This window comes from Salmo salar, chromosome 13 (assembly GCF_965601325.2).
Source record: "Salmo salar chromosome 13, fSalSal1, whole genome shotgun sequence".
NCBI lineage: Eukaryota > Metazoa > Chordata > Actinopteri > Salmoniformes > Salmonidae > Salmo > Salmo salar.
The window spans coordinates 22929134-22944762 of NC_138303.1; the positions used below are offsets into that span (position 1 = coordinate 22929134).

The 15629-nt window shown below is 41.8% G+C and overlaps 2 protein-coding genes across 6 annotated transcripts; both read left to right on the top strand.

Moving 5' to 3' along the window:
- Positions 1-1629: 1629 nt before the first annotated feature.
- On the top strand, positions 1630-12735 carry abhd6b (abhydrolase domain containing 6, acylglycerol lipase b). Of its 2 annotated transcripts, XM_014134898.2 has the most exons (8): positions 1630-1794; positions 2232-2388; positions 2552-2665; positions 2848-2980; positions 3196-3353; positions 11592-11646; positions 11827-11927; positions 12246-12735. In XM_014134898.2, exons 1-8 carry the CDS (start codon positions 1670-1672, stop codon positions 12423-12425), a joined length of 1023 nt encoding a protein of 340 aa, XP_013990373.1. In that variant the 5' UTR covers positions 1630-1669; the 3' UTR covers positions 12426-12735. The 2 variants fall into 2 exon arrangements, 1 of the variants encoding a protein (XP_013990373.1); XR_014379994.1 differs by lacking the exons at positions 1630-1794; positions 2232-2388; positions 2552-2665; positions 2848-2980; positions 3196-3353 and adding an exon at positions 10954-11072.
- A 472-nt stretch (positions 12736-13207) lies between these two features.
- Positions 13208-15629, top strand: kctd6b (potassium channel tetramerization domain containing 6b). 4 transcript variants are annotated; one of them, XM_014134781.3, is made up of 4 exons: positions 13208-13370; positions 13624-13725; positions 14275-14394; positions 14638-15629. In XM_014134781.3, the coding sequence occupies exons 3-4, from the start codon at positions 14368-14370 to the stop codon at positions 15322-15324; spliced, it is 714 nt and encodes a 237-aa protein (XP_013990256.1). In that variant the 5' UTR covers positions 13208-13370; positions 13624-13725; positions 14275-14367; the 3' UTR covers positions 15325-15629.

Here is a 15629-nt window from a genome sequence, read left to right on the forward strand (position 1 = left end):
TGACCCCTAGGTGAACTCCTGACACCTCATAAAGGTGTCTCATTCTGTGCCTAGACAACATAAGTCCCAGGGCCAAGAGATTATAAGGAGAGGGGGAGAGTGGAGGAGTTTGGGAAGTTGAGTGCATGAAAGCAATTGTTTACAGCAATTAATTATAATACTTATCATGGAGAGAAAAAATGATGTATATCCTTCTGAATCTGATTCTTGGATGTATAGCAATCATTGCACTCTTTCTGCTGTTATATTTGGCCAACTAGAGTTCTTAGTCAATAGATGTTTTTATACTGTAAAAAAATACTATAAACACTTTTTTTTACATGAAATATTTTATTTCAACACTTTGAATGGACTTAGTTTGTTTTGTATTGCATAAATTACGTCACTCAGACTATAGACACATTTAAATGAATGTTTTAACTAACCCTTTAACTGTCTGTCACGTCTACTCCCCTTCTCCAGTGCTCAACGTCGCCGGTTTACTAACCACTGGTCCTGGCAATCATCATTACACATGCCTGACATCATCATTACGCGCACCTGCGCCTCATTATGAGGCACACCTGGACTCACTACACTGATTACCTCCCCTATATCTGTCACTCCCTTGGCTCCATTGCCCAGGCAGTATTGGTTATGTGTTACATGTCCAGACGTAACTTCTGTTTTGTATCGTTCTGTTACTTGTATTATTAAACTCACCTGCTTCTTGACTCATTGTTTCTCCGTTACACTGTCTCTTCTGGAAAAACATACAGAGCTCTACCAGGCGGTTGAGCTGTCAAAAGATGGTGATTAGAAATACCACATTAGAATGGCAATTTGCGAACACTGAACTGCAGCAACCCATAAGGATACAAATTATGGAAATTGGTGCAGGAGGGCTGGGGGAGTTAACCAATCAAGTTCAAATGAATATTTGTGTCCACTGACAACATGCTCTACCAGCCCATAGAGAATAGGGTTAAAGATTGACTGATTCTATGAATGATGCGTAATTTGGAATAATATGAATTTACTTGCGAATAGAAACATTTGGAGTCATATTGTAAAACATTAAGTGAAACATGCAACTAAAACAAAGCAAATTATTTCCCTAATGTGAAGCAATAAAGGTCATGAACATGGCATGATTGAACTGTAATACGTCACAGAGGGAAACGTGTGCGTCCCCTTTAAAAAATTGACACAATTATTTAGCGACAGATCAATAGGAGTTCTCTATAAACCAGTGACTAGTAGGACTGTCCGCCGTCAACGTACTCAATTCCAGTTGAACTTATCAACATTCAGGAGAAGATAACCAGGCAAATAAATAATTTCCACGCATCTCACATCTGGGTCGTTAGACAGACAGATCAACGAAGCTGATTGAGCTCTTCTGGTAGATTCCCATACTAAACCGACCCATGACAGTTATTCAAAGGGAATAAAAAACACATCACCATATCAAGTAAGTTTCTTACTTCATTTATTACACAATTTATAGCCATTTTAGTAGGATTAAATTGATTAGGCCTACTACCTATTGTCCCATGTCCCTCCCCTGACCCCCCCCCCCCCCCCCCCCCCAGGGAAGGTCAAATCAGAACTACTGGTACTAACCCATAACTATACAATAGGCATAATGTGTATAACAGCGTGTGTGTTGATTTTGAACAGGTGAGCCATGGCAGCGGATTTAGATATGGTGAACTTGTTGGTCATTGCTGGTGCAACGTTGGCCATTCCTATTCTGTCTTTTGTGGCCTCTTTTATCCTCTGGCCCTCGGCCCTCATCAAAATATATTACTGGTAAGGTATAGTGCTGTATTTCACTCCTCTTGTGTGGTGTCGAATTCTTATAGACAGTTTTATGGATTAGAAAGGAAGGTTGCTAAAGGGAGAGATTATTTTTTGTACCCTTTTCACCTCCTTTAGACATCTGCATAAAAGAGATCCCACCCACCACTGAATAAACTGCACTATAATAGTAGAAAAGATTGATTCTAGCCTTCAGTCCCCCTATAACCACATCCTGCGCTACACCACAGCCAGATTCACGTCTCTTTTTCCTGCTCAGGTGCAACATGCAGCATGAGTCATAACAAAGCTCTAAAGACATTCTTGTTCTTGCTAAAAGGGAAATCCAAAATAGAAACAGTAAAAAAGCAGAACACTCATCTTTCTCTACATGTTGCAGAGAGAGACTCAGAGAGAAAGAGAAACAGTATTTATCAATTCCTCAATAGGTACTGGAGGAGGACCCTGGGTCTACAGGTGCGCTACGCAGACTGTGGGGGGTACCGCTTCTGTTACTCTTACAGAGGGAAGCCAGGGTTCAGACCATCCATCCTCATGTTACATGGTTTCTCTGCTCACAAAGACACATGGCTCACTATGGTCAAGGTAACATAATCCATACATCACCTAGCATGATGTGGGCTGGTAAAGTAGTTGTGGACAAATGTAGGTTTATCTTTACTACTGTAATAGTAGGTATTAGCATGTATAGTTGATTCCCATAAAAAGGTAAATATCAGGTTTTGTAACATGTATCTATGGCATGCAGTATCTACCCAAACACCTGCACATACTGTGCGTGGATATGCCTGGCCATGAGGGAACCACTCGTACCAACTCAGAGGACTACTCCATCCAGGGCCAGGTCAAGAGGATTCATCAGGTGGGTCTTGGTCCTGTCGCCAGATTGGAACAACATGCGCTCACCCGATACACAGCATGAAGGATCATCAAAGATTGCATTGGTGACCATGAATGTGGACAAGAAGAGTTGTCTTAAGTTATGTCACAATAAGTAACCACGTGCCGTAGCATCAGAGTTTCTATGCTGTACTCCTTATGCAGTTTGTGGAGAACGTTCGACTGAACAGGAAGCCCTTCCATCTGGTCGGGACCTCCATGGGGGGCAATGTGGCAGGGGTGTACGCAGCCAGCTTCCCCTCCGAAATCTGTAGCATCACCCTTATCTGTCCAGCAGGTCAGTCATACGTTATCACAATATTGCGATATCACTGTGTGTGTGTGTGTGTGTGTGTGTGTGTGTGTGTGTGTGTGTGTGTGTGTGTGTGTGTGTGTGTGTGTGTGTGTGTGTGTGTGTGTGTGTGTGTGTGTGTGTGTGAGAGAGAGAGAGATTCAGGGAAAAAAATCAGTCTCTGATCAGAAAAAAAGTATCAATATGTCTTCACCCCCTAGGTATACGGTACCCCTGTGAGACAAAATTTGACAATCATCTGCAGGACCTTGAGCACAGCCATTACACTCTGAGCATCCCACTGATTCCGTCCACACCAGAGGAGATGGAGGATATGCTCAGGCTTTGCTCCCATGTCCGCTTTAAGATCCCTCAACAGGTGGAGTAATCCGACTGATCCATAGGTCTAGGCCTACTTTATTCAAAAAATATATTACTTTTTTTAACCCCTCCCCCACCATTTGCCTTGATGACAGTGTTGCGCACTCTTGGCATTCCCGAGTGGCGCAGCAGTCTAAGGGGGGTTAGGGGAGGGTTTGGCTGGGGTAGGCTGTCATTGTAAAATAAGCATTTGTTCTTAACTGACTTGCCTAGTCAAATAAAGGTACATTTGTACTTATTTATATCGACCAGCTTCATGAGGTAGTCACCTGGAATGCATTTCAATTAACAGGTGTACCTTGTTAAAAGTTAATTTGTGGAATTTCTTTCCTTCTTAATGTGTTTGAGCCAATCAGTTGTGTTGTGACAAGGTAGGGGTGGTATACAGAAGATAGCCCTATTTGGTAAAAGACCAAGTCCATATTATGGCAAGAACAGCTTAAATAAGCAAAGTGAAACGACAGTAAATCATTACTTTAAGACATGTTGGTCAGTCAATCCGGAAAATTTCAAGAACTTTGAAAGTTTCTTCAACCGCCACAGGAAAGGAAGACCCAGAGTTACCTCTGCTGCAGAGGATAAGTTCATTAGAGTTCATTAGAGTTATATTGAGCTCATTCTTCAAATAGCCACCCTTTGCCTTGATGACAGCTTTGCACACTCTTGGTATTCTCTCAACCAGCTTCACCTGGAATGCTTATCCAACAGTTTTGAAGGACTTCCCACATACGCTAAGCACTTGTTAGCTGCTTTTTCTGCGGTCCGACTCATCCCAAACCATCTCAATTTGGTTGAGGTCAGGGGATTGTGGAGGCCAGGTCATCTGATGCAGCACTCCATCACTCTCCTTCTTGGTTAAACAGCCCTTACACAGCCTGGAGGTGTGTTGGGTCATTGTCCTGTTGAAAAACAAATTGTAGTCCCAGTAAGCCCAAACCAGATGGGATGGCGTATCGCTGCAGAATGCTGTGGTAGCCATGCTGGTTAAGTGTGCCTTGAATTTTAAATAAATCACAGACAGTGTCACCAGCAAAGCACCCCCACACCATAACACCTCCTCCTCCATGCTTTACGGTGGGAAAAACACATGCGGAGATCATCCGTTCACCCACACCATGTCTCACAAAGACACGGTGGTTGGAACCAAAAATCTCCAATTGGGACTCCAGACCAAAGGACAAAGTTCCACTGGTCTAATGTCCATTGCTCGTGTTTCTTGGCCAAAGCAAGTCTCTTCTTCTTATTGGTGTCCTTTAGTAGTGTTTTTTTGCAGCAATTCAACCATGAAGGCCTGATTCACACAGTCTCCTCTGAACAGTTGATGTTGAGATGTGTCTGTTACTCTGTGAAGCATTTATTTGGTCTGCAATTTCTGAGGCTGGTAACTCTAAGGAACTTATGCTTTGCATCAGAGGTAACTCTGGGTCTTCTATTCCTGTGGCGGTGCTCGTGAGAGCCAGTTTCATCATAGAGCTTGATGGGTTTTGCGACTGCACTTGAAGAAACTTTCAAAGTTCTTGAAATGTTCTGTATTGACTGACCAACATATCTTAAAGTAATGATGGGCTGTCGTTTCTCTTTACTTATTTGAGCTGTTCCTTCCATAATATGGACTTAGTCTTTTACCAAATAGGGCTATCATCTGTATACTCCACCACAACTGATTGGCTCAAACGCATTAAGAAGGAAAGAAATTCCACAAATTAACTTTTAAGAAGGCACACCTGTTAATTGAAATGCATTACAGGTGACTACCTTGGTTCTCTGTATCTATGATACAACATCTGGCACCGACAGAGATGGCCGCCTCGCTTCGCGTTCTTAGGAAACTATACAGTAATTTGTTTTTTTATGTATTATTTCTTACACTATTACCCGAGGAAATCTTAAGTCTCATTACATACAGCCGGGAGGAACTATTGGATATAAGAGTAACGTCAACTTAGCAACATTACAACCAGGAATACGACTTTCCCGAAGCGGATCCTCTGTTTGGTCCACCACCCAGGACAATGGATCGGATCCCAGCAGGCGACCCAAAACAACGGCGCCGCAGAAGGGGCAGACGGAGCGGTCTTCTAGTCAGGCTCCGTAGACGGGCACATCGCCCACTACTCCTGAGTATACTACTAGCCAACGTCCAGTCTCTTGACAACAAGGTAGACGAAATCCGAGCAAGGGTTGCCTTCCAGAGAGACATCAGAGATTGTAACATTCTCTGTTTCACGGAAACATGGCTCGCTCGGGATACGTTATCAAAGTCGGTACAGCCACCTGTTTTTTTCACGCATCGCGCTGACAAACAAACATCTCTCTGGTAAGAAGAAGGGCGGGGGTGTATGCCTTATGATTAACGAGTCTTGGTGTGATCATAACAACATACAGGAACTCAAGTCCTTTTGTTCACCTGACCTAGAATTCCTTACAATCAAATGCCGACCGCATTATCGACCAAGAGAATTCTCTTCGATTATAAATCACAGTTGTGTACATCCCCCCCAAAGCAGACACCTCGACAGCCCTGAAAGAACTTAATTCGACTCTATGTAAACTGGAAACCACATATCCTGAGGCTGCATTTAGTGTAGCTGGGGATTTTAACAAGGCTAAGCTGAAAACAAGGCTCCCTAAATTTGATCAGCATTTGAAATGCGCGACCCAGGCTGGGAAAATTCTGGATCATTGTTACTCTAACTTCCGTGACGCATACAAAGCCATCCTTCGCCCTCCTTTCGGCAAATCTGACCACAACCCCATTTTGTTGCTCCCAGCCTATAGACAGAAACTAAAACAGGAAACGCCCATGCTCAGGTCTGTTCAATGCTGGTCCGACCAATCTGATTCCACGCTTCAAGATTGCTTCGATCACGTGGACTGGGATATGTTCCGGATAGCGTCAAACAACAACATCGATGTATATGCTGATTCAGTGAGCGAGTTTATTAGCAAGTGCATCGGTGATGTTGTACCAACAGCAACTATTAAAACCTTCCCCAACCAGAAACCGTGGATTGATGGCAGCATTCGCGCAAAACTGAAAGCGCGAACCACTGCTTTTAATCAGGGCAAGGCAACCGGAAACATGACCGAATACAAACAGTGTAGCTATTCCCTCCGCAAGGCAATCAAACAAGCTAAGCGTCAGTATAGAGACATAGAGTCGCAATTCAACGGCTCAGACATGAGAGGAATGTGGCAGGGTCTACAGTCAATCACGGACTACAAAAAAAAAAACAGCCCCGTTGCAGACCCCGATGTCTTGCTCCCAGACAATCTAAACAACTTCTTCGCTCGCTTTGAGGACAATACAGTGACACGGACCGCTACCAAAACCTGCGGACTCTCCTTCACCGCAGCGAAAGTGAGCAAAACATCTAAACGTGTTAACCCTCACAAATCTGCAGGCCCAGACGGCATCCCTAGCCGCATCCTCAGAGCAATACTCAGACCAGCTGGCTGGTGTGTTTACGGACATATTCAATCAATCCCTATCCCAGTCTGCTGTTCCCACATGCTTCAACACGGCCACCATTGTTCCTGTTCCCAAGAAAGCGAAGGTAACTGAGCTAAACGACTATCGCCCCGTAGCACTCACTTCCGTCATCATGAAGTGCTTTGAGAGACTAGTCAAGGATCATATCACTTCCACCCTACCTGACACCCTAGACCCACTCCAATTTGCTTACTGCCCCAATAGGTCCACAGACGACGCAATCACACTGCCCTAACCCATCTGAACAAGAGGAATACAAATGTAAAAATGCTGTTGATTGACTACAGCTCAGCATTTAACACCATAGTGCACTCTGAACTCGTCATTAAGGCCCTTGGTCTCGACCCTGCCCTGTGCAACTGGGTCCTGGACTTTCTGACAGGACGCCCCCAGGTGGTGAGGGTAGGAAACAACATCTGGGTGTGTTCTCAGCCCTCTCCTGTACTCCCAGTTCACCCATGACTGCATGGCCATGCACGCCTCCAACTCAATCATCAAGTTTGCAGATGACACTACAGTGGTAGACTTGATTACCAACAACGACGAGACGGCCTACAGGGAGGGGGAGAGGGCCCTCGGAGTGTGGTGTCAGGAAAACAACCTCACACCCAACATCAACAAACAAAGGAGATGATCGTGGACTTCAGGAAACAGCAGAGGGAGCACTCCCCATCCACATCGACGGGACAGTAGTGGAGAAGGTGGAAAGTTTTAAGTTCCTTGGCGTAAACATCACAAACAAACTGAAATGGTCCACCCACACAGACAGCGTGGTGTAGAAGGCGCAACAGCGGCTCTTCAACCTCAGGAGGCTGAAGAAATTTGGCTTGTCACCAAAAACACTCACAAACTTTTACAGATGCACAATCGAAAGCATCCTGTCAGGTTGTATCACCGCCTGGTACGGCAACTCACAACTGCAAGGCGCTCCAGAGGGTAGTGAGGTCTGCACAACGCATCACCGTGGGCAAACTACTTGCCCTCCAAGACACCTATACCACCCGATGTCACAGGAAGGCCAAAAAGATCATCAAGGACAACAACCACCCGAGCCACTGCCTGTTCACCCCGCTATCATCCAGAAGGCGAGGTCAGTACAGCTGCATCAAAGCTGGGATCGAGAGACTGAAAAACAGCTTCTATCTCAAGGCCATCAGACTATTAAATCACTAACATTGAGTGGCTGCTGCCAACATACTGAGTCAAATCTCTAGCCACTTTAATAATAAAAAATTGGATGTAATAAATGTATCACTAGTCCCTTTAATAACCTCTTACATCTAGACGTTCCGCTAGCGGAACACCGCTCCAATATCCAATGATAGGGCGTGGCGCGAATTACAAACACGTCAGAAATCCCAAAACTTCAATTTTTCAAACATATGACTATTTTACACCATTTTAAAGACAAGACGCTCCTTTATCTAACCACATTGTCCGATTTCAAAAAGGCTTTACAACGAAAGCAAAACATTAGATTGTCAGGAGAGTACCCAGCCAGAAATAATCACACACCCATTTTTCAAGCTAGCATATAATGTCACAAAAACCAAAACCACAGCTAAATGCAGCACTAACCTTTGATCTTCATCAGATGACACTCCTAGGACATTATGTTATACAATACATGCATGTTTTGTTCAATCAAGTTCATATTTATATCAAAAACCAGCTTTTTACATTAGCATGTGACGTTCAGAACTAGCATACCCACCGCAAACTTCCGGTGAATTTACTAAATTACTCACGATAAACGTTCACAAAAAACATAACAATTATTTTAAGAATTATAGATACAGAACTCCTTTATGCATTCGCGGTGTCAGATTTTAAAAAAGCTTTTCGGTGAAAGCACATTTTACAATATTCTGAGTAGATAGCTCGCCATGATGGCCGGGCTATTTTGACACCCACCAAGTTTGGCACTCACCAAACTCAGATTTACTATAAGAAAAATTGGATTACCTTTGCTGTTCTTCGTCAGAATGCACTCCCAGGACTTCTAGTTTACACCCAATGTTGTTTTGGTTCCAAATAATCCATAGTTATGTCCAAATAGCAGCGTTTTGTTCTTGCGTTCAAGACACTATCCGAAGGGTGACGCGCCGGCGCATATCGTGACAAAAAAATTCTAAATATTCCATTACCGTACTTTGAAGCATGTCAAACACTGTTTAAAATCAATTTTTATGTGATTTTTCTCGTAAAATAGCGATAATATTCCGACCGGGAGACGTCGTTTTCGTTCAAAGACTGAAAATGTAAAATGGACTCTTCACGTGCATGCGCACGCCCGTTTCATTGTTCTCAGATCGACCACCATCCAAATGCGCTACTGTTTTTCAGCCAGGGACTGCAGAGTCATCATTTAACGTTCTGGCGCCTTCTGAGAGCCTATGGGAGCCTTAGAAAGTGTCACGTTACAGCAGAGATCCTCTGTTTTCAATAAAGAGGCTATAGAAGGCCAAGAAATGGTCAGAGAGGGCACTTCCTGTTTGGAATCTTCTCAGGTTTTGGCCTGCCATATTAGTTCTGTTATACTCACAGACACCATTCAAACAGTTTTAGAAACTTTAGGGTGTTTTCTATCCAAATCAAACAATTATATGCATATTCTAGTTTCTGGGCAGGAGTAATAACCAGATTAAATCGGGTACATTTTTTATCTGGCCGTGAAAATACTGCCCCCTATCCTAAACAGGTTAAACAATGCCACTTTATATAATGTTCACATACCCTATATTACTCATCTCATATGTATATACTGTATTCTATACCATCTACTGCATCCTGCCTATGCCGTTCGGCCATCGCTCATCCATATATTTGTATCTACATATTCTTATTCATTCCTTTACACTTGTGTGTAAGGTAGTTGTTGTAAAATTGTTAGATTACTTGTTAGATATTACTGCATGGTCGGAACTAGAAGCACAAGCATTTCGCTACACTCGCATTAACATCTGCTAATCATGTGTATGTGACCAATAAAATTTGATTTGATTTGATACCTCATGAAGCTGGTTGAGAGAATGCCAAGAGTGTGCAAAGCTGTCAAGGCAAAGGGTGGCTATTTGAAGAATCTCAAATACAAAATATAGTTTTACACTTTTTTGGTTACTACATGATTCCATTTGTGTTATTTCATAGTTTTGATATCTTTGCTATTATTCTACAATGTAGAAAATAGTACAAATAAATAAAAACCCTTGAATGAGTAAGTGTTCTAAAACTTTTTACCGGTAGTGTACTTATTTCCCCACTAACCATAATGATACCCAAGTTTCAATTATACTTACCACAACCAATGTTTGTAAACTTAGCATTAAAAAGCACCATGATTATTAAGTGTCCATATAACTTACCATAATATTTGCACTGTTAAGGATACTGTAGCTGCAACTGTGTAAACCGCCAATTGTCCTAATATTCCACCCACTAAAACATCCCCCCATATCTAGCTTGGTCTGTTGTCACTAAGACCATCAGACCATCTCCATGACTCATGACGCAACTTTGCGTCCTAAAACAAACCCTTGGCCACCAATTGGTGTAGGCCAGACGGAATTATGGGCAGTCCTAAAATAACATAATTCAATACTGCCACCCTTCACTGACACTTTCAAAGCGCCATAGGTCTATTGCATATCTATGAGGGTGCTTTTAAAGAGAACTAACCAAATAACATGGAAAACAGTCAGAATTGTATTTATATTAACAATAATAGATTATATTAATAGAAATATTAACGGCACAATTTTATAGATGAACGCTCACATTTCAAATGTCCTAGCAAAGGCTATATCCTAGGCCTTCTAGTGCTGAGCGATTAACTGACATTTCGTAATTATTATTTTTTGATTATTAAACAACTAATTGACAGATGTCGGTTCAAGTATTTTAATTTAATTTAGTTTGTTTTTGGTGATCCCAACACGCTGTTTCTCTGGAGAGAAATTAATTAATTCACGAGCAGAATCAAGTCAAGAACGATGTGGGACGCTGGACTGAAGGGAGTTGTAGTTTTCATTAAGCAAATATTCAACCTAGTTCAAGCGCAGAAACATGTTAATTAACTACAATGACCCTAATCCATTGCGCCTGTTCTTTCCGGCTCAGACAGACGGATACACTTTTACGCCTGCTACATTAGATACACACAGACCACATGAGAGAGGAATGTACACAACACAAAGAGGAGAGGGATAGAGACCGTTTGTGAAAGTATGCCTTATCTACTTTGAAGAACTAGTCAAATTATTTTGTCAGACAGCTTTGCAGCATACTTAGGCAGGCTAGCTTAGCTAATAGGATGACTAAAGACAGTATAGAATGGGAAGCACAGAGATGACGTTAGATGGTCTGTCTGGCTGCTACTGCCTGAAAAGAGATGAAATTATGACTTTAAGGAATGAAAAATAATAAAGTCATCAAATAAAAACTAAGTAATATACACAACCAAAATATTTTATTATTTCATAGTAATTTTCTATTGATTACCCAATGTGGAGCTGACAGAGACAATGGAATATTTTCAATGTTTTGGCAATTGAATGTTCACTATTTTGGGCTTTGGAATTTGTATTAAAAGCTCTGAAATCATCAATAAAAAGAATCGAACCAAAACCGAACAGAACTCAAAAAAGACATCGTTAAGCATTAAGGCCTACCTAATGTTCCTTTTTCATATGCCTACAGATAGAAAATGATAGACTGTTGTTATTTTCTGCTTTCGAATGTTAGATTCTTCAAGGACTGGTGGATGTTCGGCTTCCGCACAATGATTTTTATCAAGAAGGTCTGTCTCTGTTCTGTTCCTTTGTCTCATAGTCAAATGTTTTGAGGTATTTTTCTCTGTATGAATATTTGTCATATCTATGACAAAGAATGTATTAAATATTATAAGATGTAGGTCATAGTCGCAGGTGTTGGGTTGCTCATTTTGACAAGGTTTGCTAAATCTAGAATCTCTCCACAGTTTTCATGGAGATATTGGGTGAGAACTCCAGATACGCCCTACAGGAAAATTTGCAGCTGATCACTGCCCCTTTGCAAGTAATTTGGGGCAAACAGGACCAGGTAAATACACCAAAGCCAGAAGGCTTATGCATCCAAATTAAACAATATTAGGAGAGGGATTTTGCCTCTATGATGTTGACAGTTACCTGCCTTCCCATGGTCCTCTGTAGCTCAGTTGGAAGAGCATGGCTCTTGCAACGCCAGGATAGTGGGTTCAATTTCCAGGACCACCCATATGTCAAAATTGTATGCAAGCTTTGGATAAAAACATCTGCTAAATGGCATATATTATCATATGATCCTCCATGTTTTCATAATAGTATCAAAAAGAAAGGATGCTATAAATAAGAGTAACCTTACAGCTGCTCTCTTCTCCAGGTGGTGGATGTCTCTGGAGCTGTGGTAGTGGCGGAGGCCTTGCCCGGTTGCAGGGTGGACCTGTTAGAGAACTGTGGTCACTCTGTGGTGATGGAGAGGCCTCGCCGGACGGCCAAACTCATCATGGAGTTTATTATCTCCCTGGGTACCACCAGTGGAACCATTAAGAAGCGCTCCTGAGAAATAAATGCTTTATGGAAGTTTTATTATTTAGTCAAGCATTTTATTTTGAAATGTTTAAAAAAGAAATGTTTTACGATAAACTATTTACTGTAAACTCTTACATTTTCAGATTCAGTTATTTTTTTCACCCATGTAATATCTTTGTCAAATATGTTGTTTTCCTCTTCCTGGAATATTTGATCATATTTGACTAAATTAGTAAACTCTGCCTGTGTCTAATTTCATTGATTTTCATCAAACTATGCTGATGGAATGTTTGTAGCTAGCCTATGTGCATAAAATAAAGAATTCTTCCATCTCTTTTCTATCATCACTCAAAATATGTGTTTTAATCTAGTCACTGTAGATGTATTTATGTGTGTGTTTGCTGTTAATTTGACCAAATCAAAATTTGTTTTAATATAGTCACTGTAGATGTATTTGTGTGTGTGTTTGACGTTTATTTGATCAAACGCACGCATTCATGTTGAAAAAAGTGAGAGCTCTGTAATTTTCGTGAATTAGCGTCAACCCCGCATAAGAATTTGGTTGTCCATTTGTTTAGCTGGCTAGTTTTGCTGCAGCCTGGTTTTTACTATTTACCAAAGCCACAAAGTGGCTATATTGAGAAATATAATAAACCAAAATGTGCTTTTTGGTGTTAATTTAAGGTCAGGGTTAGGCATAAGGTTAGCAGTGTGATTAAGATCAGGGTTACGGTAAGGGTTAGGTTTTAAATCAGATTTTAAGAAGATAAATTGTAGGAATAGGCGGGGTTTATGATTTTGTGACTGTGGTAACTAGTGACGACCCTGTAGCCTGGGCATCGGGAACAGTGATCGGACACCATTCATCACCTTGCAGCCAGCTGCCAACATTGATTAGAGCAAAATATCGGTCTAGATAGCTTTTAAACGAACATGTAGAATCGATGAAATAATAAGCGTAACCTTTCACATACAGGTAATGTTTTTTTTTTAAAATGCTATCGACCACTTTAGATAGCTAAATTTAACAGCTGTAATTTGTGCTAACTAGCTAGCTAACAGTAGCTAATGGCACGTTGGTTGTCTAACCCCAAAATACAATAGACGAGCATATCAAAATAAGCCTTTGCAATGCAATTTCAAACGTTTAACGAGTGTTTAATACAATGCCATAGATCGTTAGCTAACTCTCCAAATCGTTGCTCTTGATGTCTACGTTGCCAATATAGCCTACTAGCAGCTAGCCAGTTGATGATGTGGGGATGCGCATCTGCACCGTGCTCGCGCTGGACGTGTTTTTCTGCATCAATGGCGCCACACTAGTACGTGCGGTAATGGTGCAATGTATTTTACTATTAATATTACACACGGTAATGAGATTATTTGAACTGTGTTCTCATTTCTCTCTGTACTAACAGGTCACATCAACAGTACTGTAGCTAGTTATTCAGCTTTGCAAAACATATTTTAGTTTTTCATGCTCAAAGTCTGTCAGTCTAAGCTTCATTTTGGGAAATCACTAAATTGTCCTCAGTCTGTCCACACATTGATCTGCCCGAAAATCACAACATTATAAATTCCCTGCTAATTCGAAGGTTTAAAGACATCTGTGATGGGTATCTAACAATAACTCTGCTCAGGCTTTGTCCCACCTCAAGCTGATCAATATGTAAGTCGATTCTCTTGTTGAGTGAAGCATGATCTTTGATTCTATGAATAAACTCGTCACAGACCGTTTGGTCTTAAGCAAATCGTGAATTGGCAGATACAGTTTGGAGCTTGTTTTGCAGTCTTTGACCAAGCCAACTCACCTGGCTTTGCTGAACACACCAGTGTCAATATGATGACATTATATCTTGCTTTGTGACTTGTTTTCCCAGGTGATATTGAAGACAAGACATACTGCACTAAGTTTCTGATCATATCAGCAGCCTTTCTGGGTTTGATCTTGAAGTGGGCTTTTCTGTTTACAAATGGAGAATGGAGACTGGGGCCATAGGGTATGTAACACAGGACAACCTGAAGTCAAGGCTACCTTAAAATTCAGGGCAGATTAAGAGTAATGTTGATGGCTACTGAGATGAGTATGTTGACCAGTACCACAGTGGTTAGAATTAAATATGTTTGATGCATTGCCAGATGTTTTTGTTCAACATATCTTGCTGTTGTTTCTTGATTTATTCATATAGCTATATTCATGTTCTTGTCTAATTCCACAATGCTAATGTATTATCACTCTGTAGATGACTAACCCAGTGACCTTGAATGTGGGGGGCCACCTGTACACCACCTCCCTATCAACCCTGCAGCGGTACCCAGACTCCATGCTGGGCGCCATGTTCCGCGGGGATTTTCCCACAACGCGGGACGCCCAGGGAAACTACTTCATCGACCGCGATGGGACGCTCTTCCGGTACGTGCTGAACTTCCTACGTACGTCCGAGCTCACGCTCCCTGTGGACTTCACTGAAACTGACCTCCTGAGGAAGGAGGCGGATTTCTACTTGATCGAACCGTTGATCCATTGCCTCAACGAACCCAAGCCGCTCTACCCTCTGGACATCTTTGAGCAGGTGGTTGAGCTGTCCAGCACACGGAAACTATCCAAGTATTCAAACCCAGTGGCCGTCATTATCACACAGCTCACCATAACAACCAAGGTGCAAGCCCTGCTGGAGGGCATCTGCAAAAATTTCACCAAGTGGAACAAACACATGATGGACACAAGAGACTTCCAGGTGTCCTTCACTTTTGGACCGTGTGACTACCACCAGGAAGTGACCCTCAGGGTTCACCTAATGGACTATATTATGAAGCAGGGCTTCACCATCCGGAACACTCGAGTGCATCACATGAGCGAGCGAGCCAATGAGAATACAGTGGAGCACCACTGGACATTCTGCAGACCGGCTCGCAAAGTAGAAGACTGATGACTGTGCCACAGCTGTAGTAAATGGAGTCACTTCCATACAGTTTCCATCATCATCGCTCTAAAATGGCAACATACTGACATTATTATGGTATTGTTGAAAGAAAAAAAGAAAAGCTGGTTGGTCTGGTTGTAATGAGGTTTCATTGCCATGATGATAAGAAATCACTGTGTATAAGACAATATCCTATAATGGGTTCATCCTTCACAATGGAAGAGAGAAGGTGCAAATAACAAGTGATAAATTCATGCCCTAATACTATAAACACACTTTGATTGTGAAAATAAATAATGCATAATAATCAA

Excerpts from the sequence above, each read along its gene's own strand:
- abhd6b (XM_014134898.2), top strand. The coding sequence starts at position 1,670 with ATGGCAGCGGATTTAGATATGGTGAACTTGTTGGTCATTGCTGGTGCA. Across the intron at positions 2,666-2,847 it reads AGGTCAAGAGGATTCATCAG|TTTGTGGAGAACGTTCGACT; the intron begins GTGGGTCTTGGT and ends CTCCTTATGCAG. Across the intron at positions 11,647-11,826 it reads CAATGATTTTTATCAAGAAG|TTTTCATGGAGATATTGGGT; the intron begins GTCTGTCTCTGT and ends ATCTCTCCACAG.
- kctd6b (XM_014134781.3), top strand. The coding sequence starts at position 14,368 with ATGGAGAATGGAGACTGGGGCCATAGG. Across the intron at positions 14,395-14,637 it reads ATGGAGACTGGGGCCATAGG|ATGACTAACCCAGTGACCTT; the intron begins GTATGTAACACA and ends ATCACTCTGTAG.